This window comes from Priapulus caudatus, unplaced genomic scaffold (genome assembly GCF_000485595.1).
Source record: "Priapulus caudatus unplaced genomic scaffold, Priapulus_caudatus-5.0.1 Scaffold74, whole genome shotgun sequence".
NCBI lineage: Eukaryota > Metazoa > Priapulida > Priapulimorpha > Priapulimorphida > Priapulidae > Priapulus > Priapulus caudatus.
In genome coordinates, this window is record NW_014577135.1 from 299,981 (window position 1) to 308,755 (window position 8,775).

General features: G+C 41.9%; 1 protein-coding gene across 1 annotated transcript in view; it reads right to left on the reverse strand.

Annotated features, from left to right (window-relative positions):
• The window catches only part of LOC106821452 (5'-nucleotidase-like), a 39,030-nt gene extending 31,294 nt beyond the window's left edge, over window positions 1-7,736 (reverse strand). Inside the window, exon 1 of the mRNA XM_014826265.1 lies at window positions 7,023-7,736. Coding sequence (XP_014681751.1) covers window positions 7,023-7,214 — 192 coding nt within the window. The 5' untranslated portion in view covers window positions 7,215-7,736. The remainder of the gene's footprint in view (window positions 1-7,022) is intronic.
• Between the last annotated feature and the right edge of the window lie 1,039 nt (window positions 7,737-8,775).

Below are 8,775 nucleotides of genomic sequence, written 5' to 3' on the forward strand. Positions count from 1 at the left end.
GGTCTATCGGACCTTCGGTCTATAGGTCCCTTTTCAATATTCGGTTTATCGGACCTTCGGTCTATCGGACCTTCGGTCTATCGGCCCTTCGGTCTATAGGGCGGCCCCCCTTTCATCAGTCTTGTACGTCAATGCACGTGCGCCAAGAGCCATAAACTCAACACAATTTCATCTCTGTTATTGTTTACGCCTGAATGCGTAATTGATCAGGGAGGGGTGCATGTAAGAGGGAGACATTTTCTTTGGGGTTCCGAAAAACACAATTCCACTTGACAATTTCATGGGCCATTTCAATTGGAAGCTCTGCATAATGGACCCCCAACATACGCTTCATACTTGAACATCCCCGCGGTCGCGTGCGCGTATCCCGCGGAACTGCGCGTCTCATCCGCGCGCAGCGCTCGGGATCAACAGCAAAGCTGTGCCACGCAATCTTGTATCATGTCTCTCTGGATTAGGTGTAAAGAGACATTCGTTTTCTACACGCCTCGTGTCGTACACAAAACCAACTGCATATAGACATATATAAAGATGTACGTGTACTATCACTGATATTGGCAAATATAGCGTTGCTAGCTGCTGGGTGAATACAAGACAGTTGCTCGATATTATCAGGGTTTAATAATGACAAATTGTCAATATGTCAAATATGTCAATATTTCAATTTGTCAATAATGACAATTTATCATTATTAACTCCTGATATTATTATATCGGCAGTGTCGGTGCGCTATAGCTGTGTAGACGTGATTGAACACGAGCTGTGATTACTATCTGAGGTCACAGACTGCAGGATAAAAGTCCCAGATTTATTTTTTGTGGTAGCCTTTTGGTATAAAAAGCACGTACTATCAACCACAACTATATTCCGGAGCGCTTACCCAATAGCAAGTTTTGCCATATGATTAAAAACGAATATAGACCAAGTAAGATAAGATAGTAATAAGATAATTTGTACCAGACCGGATACTTGTCTTGGGCATTTCAGACCTCGCTCTAAATAATTCTAGACTGATTCTAATAGAATTATGTCTACTTCCCACAAGTACTGAGGTGGCAGCTGGGTGGAACTGTATATAGACTTGGAACACGAATAAAACGCATGGGGAACCCGAACAGGATGAGAATATCACTTAATGCGATTAGATTGAATTAGTGACAGTGTGCAGACCAATATGCAAACGACACGTTAGGTTCACACTTTAAAGCAAGTAAGTGAAATGCTCTGTGGAAGCTGCCAGAGACCTGTTGTCAGAAACAAAATTAGTCTTAGCATCAGTTTAAACGTACGTTAATTTTTACTCGTAGATCGAACCTTTATACGTATTCGTATAAAAATGTTTAAAAAAACATACACCATGTTTCTGTCAACGGTCTATGACAAAAGGTTAATGTTAAGACAAATTTTAAGATTAATTGTGTTTCTGACAACGGGCCATGAAGCCAGAGCCTGATCGCACGGAACAATAGGTTAGTCTACTTTTGAAAGATAAAGAGATAAATAGTTTCAGGTTCAAAACACGATGGTTCGGACTAGGGGTTGGTCATAGTCACTACAGTACGTTAACCTAACTTGATAAACTAAACGGTCTGTGCGCGTACGTGTGTGTGGGGGGGGGGGAGAATGTATTGAAGATTTTGTCCGAAAATAAATTGACAAATTCGTTCCCTATATCTGTCAGGTTGATAGAATCTGTTATTTCTTTGTGCGAATGCATGGTCATTATGCTGCATGTTGAGACGTTTTTGTCCCATGGACCATGGTGGACGTCAGATAAGACTTTATTCGTCTCAAACTGCTAAAAGAATGTTCACTCTCAGCATTGCTGGCATAACTAGAATAATTTCAACCAAGGTCACAACCTCCTCGATTAACATCATTTCACATCTACTTAGAGAACAGATGTAATCTAACACATTATGTATGCTTATTCTTCATAACAATTGTTATGCTTTACAACAATTCTTCATCTGTCTCCGTGCATTATGCAGGCCAGTTAGATGCCTCGTGGGATGTCTAGAAAGCATTAGAAGTAATATTGGTATTGTCGTGTAGTTGTGACATTCCGTCAATTGGCTTAGCCATGGTGACCGGTTGGCCATTTTTGTGTTTGAAACGGGATCCAAGAACTTTGTAGAAATGCACGTCATAGAGCGACATGTAGAGCATGAATCTGTAGTTATTTAACATAAATAAAGTGTATATTGCGTATGCGACGAAACACTGTAAGTATTTTTAATTTATTTCTGTTTGATGCTTATTCAGGCCTGCTGCCTATGGACGCCTTCTACTGTTGTACACAACCTATAACGCAATCAAACGTAAACCTAATGACGTCATGCGAGTGTCCGCTTTTGCTGTACTGAATATATCAGTAGCCGCGTTCACACGTAGCAAGAAATTCGGTATTTAGCGTTCACACGAGGCAAAATGCGCGGTCCAAGAAATACGGTACATCTAAACAGATCAGGTATTTGTTGAAATACGCGGCTTCCCAGACCCCAAATAATTTGCCGTGCTTGAGAAATACCGGATCTCTTGGACCGCGCATTTCCTCGTGTGAACGCTAAATACCGTATTTCTGAAGCCACGTATTTTATAGACTGGTCCGCGCTCGACAGTGCCAGTGTAACGCGAGTGGAACTGTCGAGCGCGGACCAGTCTACGTATTTTATCGGCAGTGGGTGCGCATTGCATTGTTTATTTTGCATTGTTCGCTTGATTGTTTAAAGTGTCTACGTCACGAATCTCCAGAAATTATTTAAAAAAATATAGTTGAAACCTTATTTTTGTAATTTTTTTGCATCAAAAGTTAGTACTAACGTTACTAAATATATCCTCAAACTTTCACCTGATAAAAATGTTTTTACGTTGGTTAAATTTGCAAAAATCTTGACGATTTGAATTAGTGTTGTCTAACACTATTTACATATTACTGGCGTCTCTCTGTTGCTGTACTGGTTGCTGTGGACGATGTCATCGTGATTTGTGTATGGTGCACAAAGTGGTGCCCAAACAGTTTCTGTTTTGATTTGTGTTGGCTATATAGAATATACAATATAGGAAAAATAAATAATATATGTTCATGTGTATTATGTTTGAAAAATTATTATTAAAACTGCGAAATGTTATTTGTGTTTTTTTAAATTTCTGCCAACAAAAATGTTTGTGACATCCCCTTCAGGATAGATCAGAGGCTAGATCAACTAAACGATAAACAATGGTGGGCAGACCAGTGCATCGGAAAGAAAACGAAAGAGAAAAAAGCAGAAGGAATTTCCATGGCTGCCACAATAATTTTGCCAATGCTTCGTTTACCGCAAATGTTCGCTATATCGGCTAGCTGCGTCTGGGCGCCACGCAATAATTTTCGAATTCATGGCGGTTGTTGTTGTGTCGAGCGTTTGGTTACATCGAATGCACCGGCAAATTAGGGAGTATAAAGAAGGTATATAAGCATGAAAAGTAAACAGAAACGCTACTTGTATTTTCATACATTTTATTTTGTACAAATAACACACAAATATACTACTTGCTGGTGCTCGAAATTCGTGACGTAGACAGTTTTAAGCAGCTCGCAGCTCGCAAATACGGCATTTCTGGAGCTGCGAATCAGCGTGTGAACGCTCGGCCGCGTATTTGTCTCGGAATCGGTATTTCGCAAATACCGTATTTCATAAATACGAGGTATCAATGTATTAATTAATGTGGAAAACTGGTTTTATGGCTATCATGCTGAATGCTACCGCCACTTTTGCAATATTACCGAGATCAACCGGGCCATTCGGAGGAATAAAAGGCAAAAAAGTAAAAATTACTAAATTCACTTAATGTCTTCTCATATGCAAGAAATAAGTACTTTTTACAATTGTGTTTTAAGTGGAAAACCAAGGAACACAAATCCAATTGAAAGTGGTAGTTATCCTCAAACAAAGGGGCAATTATGAGTTTATATTGTAATTTCCAAATCAAGATTATTGCTTTTCATTGGTGGGCCTATCTTGGCTTAGTAATTTTATACTTTGCACCTAAAAATTACTTAACTATTAAATCAAATAATTTTAGATTGATATTTCTAATATATTCCAGTTGTGATCAAGAGTCCGGATGCGAAATTTTTTCCCACGAGAGCTCCGGACCCACCATAGATAGTGTTTTATAATATATGGTTCGTATATATATGGTTGGATTATAGTTAGTGTTAGGGTTTGGGTTGCGGGTTGCGGGTTAGGGTATTTATTTTACATTGTTGCTTCGAGGAAGTCGAGTGAATGGAGTGCGCTGATTGGCTGTGGTCCGGAACTCTCGTGGGAAAAAAATTTCGCAGCCCGGATACTGATGTCTTCATCATAGGAGTAGCAAGAGCCAAAGAGATAAGAATCGAGTTGTTATTTCACACTGGAAGGGAGTGGCCACAACAGGAGGACTCTTAGCTTGTCTGCCATAAGTACCTACCTCGGGGAAGATGTTTGCAATGCACTTATTTCTTTCCATTGCTTCACTGGCTGTGACTCTGTCAGTAGTTTCCATGGTATATCCAAAGCAAAGGCATACAAGTTAATAGTAGAAAGTGCCGAGTTTAAGGCTACATTCCAACAGTTAGGTTACTCATTCACAGTGAACGAAGATAATTTTTGTGGACTCGAGAGATTCGTTTGTCAGTTATATCGGCAAGGATGCGACAGTGTTAATAAGGCACGCCACAACATGTTCCTCATGTTGATCAAGTCAGAAGCTCGTCTTCCACCAACACAGGACGCACTGAGACAGCATATCAAGAGAGCCAATTACCAGGCTGCTGTACATCGTCTTTGTCTGGAGCAGACCCCCGACATTTCAAGCCCACATGGGGGTTGGAAAGTGAAAGACGGAGGACTAAATGTTGTCTGGGGAGAACAACCCCCTGCCCCAAGCAGTTTGCTTGAACTGACTTACTGCACTTGCAAAAAGACAAACTGTCAGATGCCAGCTGGTAAAAACAAGGGAAGATGTTCTTGCAGGCAGCAGCATGTACCATGTACTGATCTGTGCAAGTGCACTGATTGCCAAAATCCGATGGCTGGAGAATCTTTAGATGAAGACTCAAACACAGAAGATGAAGATGTGTAGTGTTCACATTGTTGACACTTTACCTTAGCTGTAGCTTCATTTCAGTTAGCTACTCTGTTATCACACAGAAGTTTCTAGTTCTGGATGAGAGGTTAACAGAGAACCATGTTTATTGGCCTCTAGATTGGACTGAGACTTTGTGAATAGTTTAGTAGGCTGTATTTCCATCAGTTACCAGTCTGATCATTATCTGTGTATATAGGCTAATGTGTATCAATCATTGTAAACTGTTTAATTTGATGTTTCTACTGTAAACCTGAAGTGTGGTGACTATATACATTTTTTAAACAAATTATTTGTCAAAATGCAATATTTTTACTGGATACATACATATATATAATGCCAAACTATCTGTAATGCACACAAATGTATGGAAACAATGAATGGATATGCTAAGGCCAATTTATGTCAGGCCGATTTTCCTGTATTTCTTCAAAACATCGTACAAATATTTGTAGGGCACATCAGTCTTGCAAAGATTTAAGTTTCTTACAAGGGCCAATTATTCCTTTGAAAACATGTATGTATTGGCCTACTTGTTATTTTGTTTGAGTGTGCGTGTGTGTGTGTGTGTGTGTGTGTGTGTGTGTGTGTGTGTGTGTGTGTGTGTGCGCGCGTGTGTGTGTGTGTGTGTGTGTGTGTGTGTGTGTGTATGTGGTGTCGTGTGTGATGTGTGTGTGTGTGTATGTGTGTGTCGTGATATGTGTGTGTGTGTATGTTGTGTGTGTGCGGCGTGTGTGTGTTGTATTGTGTGCGGTGTGTGTTGTGTGTGTGTGTGTGTGTGTGTGTGTGTGTGTGCGTGTGCCATGTGCGCGTGTGTGTGTTAATCTGGCGTCATTATTTTGCAAATAATTTTCTTACAAGTACCACCGGTTAAGCAATTAAAAAAAGCCTAGTGATTATGCGTCTATGTTAGCGTGTGTGTGTGTGTGTGTGTGTGTGTGTCGTGTGCTGTGTGTGTGTTGCTGTGTGTTGTGTGTATGTGTGGTGTTGTGTGGTGTGTGTGTGTACGTGTGTGGGTGTGTGTGTGTGGAGGGGGGGAGAGAGAGTGTGTGTGCGTGTGTGTGTGTGTGTGCGTGCGTGCGTGCGTGCGTGCGTGTGTGTGTGGGTGCGTGCGTGCGTGCGTGTGTGTGTGGGTGGGCTGGGTGGGTGGAAGCTAGGCGCTTACACAATCCTGTTCTCTGTCAGGAAAGCGTTCAAATTGTCTATTTTCCATAGGTTTGTACAGGATTCTTCATTTATTGAACAAAAAGGGTGCTGCTCATTTGGATGAATAACAATTAGTAAGAATACTAATTAGTGTGCAACTTTCGGACTTGCCTAGTTGTAAATTCTGGTTCAATGATTTTTTATCTCCTATCACACAAAAATTCAAATAGTTACCAGGGGTGGGTCACGAAAATCAAAATCTAGAAGGATTTTCACTGCTCGGCCCACGGTCTAAATATAGTCCCACGTGATTTCATGGAGTAATTAGCTTCAGCATATGCGTGCTGCATATGCACATGCCGGGCGTATCGTTGTTCGACATACACGGTGAACATTAATGTCTAAAAGCAATTAATACACATGGGAACTGTTTTCATAAACGTAATAAATAGTTATAACTGTCATGAATATAGGGTGCGATAATATTTGCACTTTAACGTGTCATGAGCAAAGGTTCTGACATCTATATCCTTACTACTGTCATTAGTACTTCCGTATATACTACTATATGTAGTACTATACATACATGATATGCAAATTATATACATATATACATGTACTATACACATACTATTATACAGCTTATGACGCTTCTGGCAACGGTACCTGTACCAAAAGTCATAATTCAATCAGCGAACTGCGGCGTCGAACAGAACCCGTTTGTTAGTGAATGACGAGGAACTAGTGAACGAGCATGAGCTTACCTTGGTCGCCAGTCTCGCGTAGCCTCCCCAGCACTGACCAGCTGCAGCTTCACGCTCCGAGCAGCTACTCCCACCCACGTCCGCCTGGTCGAATCGGCTGTGCACGTCGTTCGTATGAAGAATGACCACCTCGAGTTCCCCCGCCGCGGCCGCAACGGCAGCGGTCATGACAATCAGCGTCAAGAGAGACATCGTTGTGTTGATGAGAATTATGATAGCACCTTGCCGGTAACGCAGCACCGCACCGCAACCTGTTGCAGTCGTTTAACCTTTAGTGTATACCGCGCGGAGCGACCTTCGAGACGTTTTCGTACGCACGCGCGCACACACAGATAGCGTGTAGTATACAGGAGCAAACCTAGCTGGTAATCAGTCGTGCGGGCAACCGCGATTTGGAGCGCAGGTTCAAGTACTGTTTTGTTTCGCGTTGAAATCTGGCAGCCAAGCGAGAGACACTGTGGCGAGAACCACAGTTTAAAAGCCGCCTCCCTGGTGTCGGTATGTGTAATCGCTGGCGCAACTCAAACACGACGGCACCTTAAAACAGCACGAACTATAATGGATCGTCTATATCAACACCTAGTAAACTCGTCAGTCGTCACCACAGAACAGTAGCGTGTTGGTCCGCCGCGGGAGATACGAAGAATGCCACACGCAAAGTGAAGGGAATATCACGTTTGCGTGATGACCTAGGGCTAGTTGGCACTGACAAAATCCTGGAAACGAGGTAGCTTGGGCCTATTAATATCCAAATCCCTGAGTTTACATAGTAGGCACAACATTCCAGGTAAAGACGGGACCACGAGCTCTGTATATTAACCTTGGTACTTCTGGCATGTATGAGACAAATTATATGAGTTAATTATAACGAACGATTTAGCTAGGTATCTCTTAGACAAGGCTGCCTACATTATAATAAAATTATGACTACTACTTATGAATGCCAACTGTAACCGAATATTTGCTATACTGTAAATTTTCGACTAGCACGCCGACGCAAATCGGCTGCAGCGAGCTTTATATGGATTTCTAACTGATTAGGCCTACATATCAGGGCGAGAAATAACAAAACTTAAAAGTCGAGTTTTTTGTTTGCTTAGTAAAACTGCATTTAGCCCGGCAGATATGTGAATGAATTGTGACTGAGATTTTCCATTTTGAAAAATAGCTGCCATTGTTGCCATGAGACAAATATGCGATGGCCTTATAGCCAAAAATCTTCCTTAGGGCATGCTCTAACCGTGTGCCAAAGCTCATGCTTGTATCATCAAAGTCACAATTGCCTCAAATATTGCCAATATCTGCCGGGCTAATTAGACGCTTCGAACCGGGTTGTAAGAACACCAACGCTAGCAAATCCTCCGGTCGACTGCAAACTGCAACAAATCGAAACTGCCCCACAAAAGAACGCTCACGCAAAACAAGTTAGAACTACGCCGTTTGACTATGAAAGAAACACCAACGCCTGTACGTATCACAAACGACCAAAAACGCGCGCGTGCAGACTATGGTTGATACTGGGGACGCGATCGCATATCTGCTGCACGCGCGTGCACGGTTTCCTCGTAATCAAAAGCCTATAAACGTGACAGATCTCGTTACTCATATTTGGTCATACATGGAATGTCAATAACATCTATTTATAACGAGGACACACACACACTCACACACACACACACACACACACACACACACACACACACACACACACACACACACACACACACACAAAATATCGCGCGCGTGAGCTCGC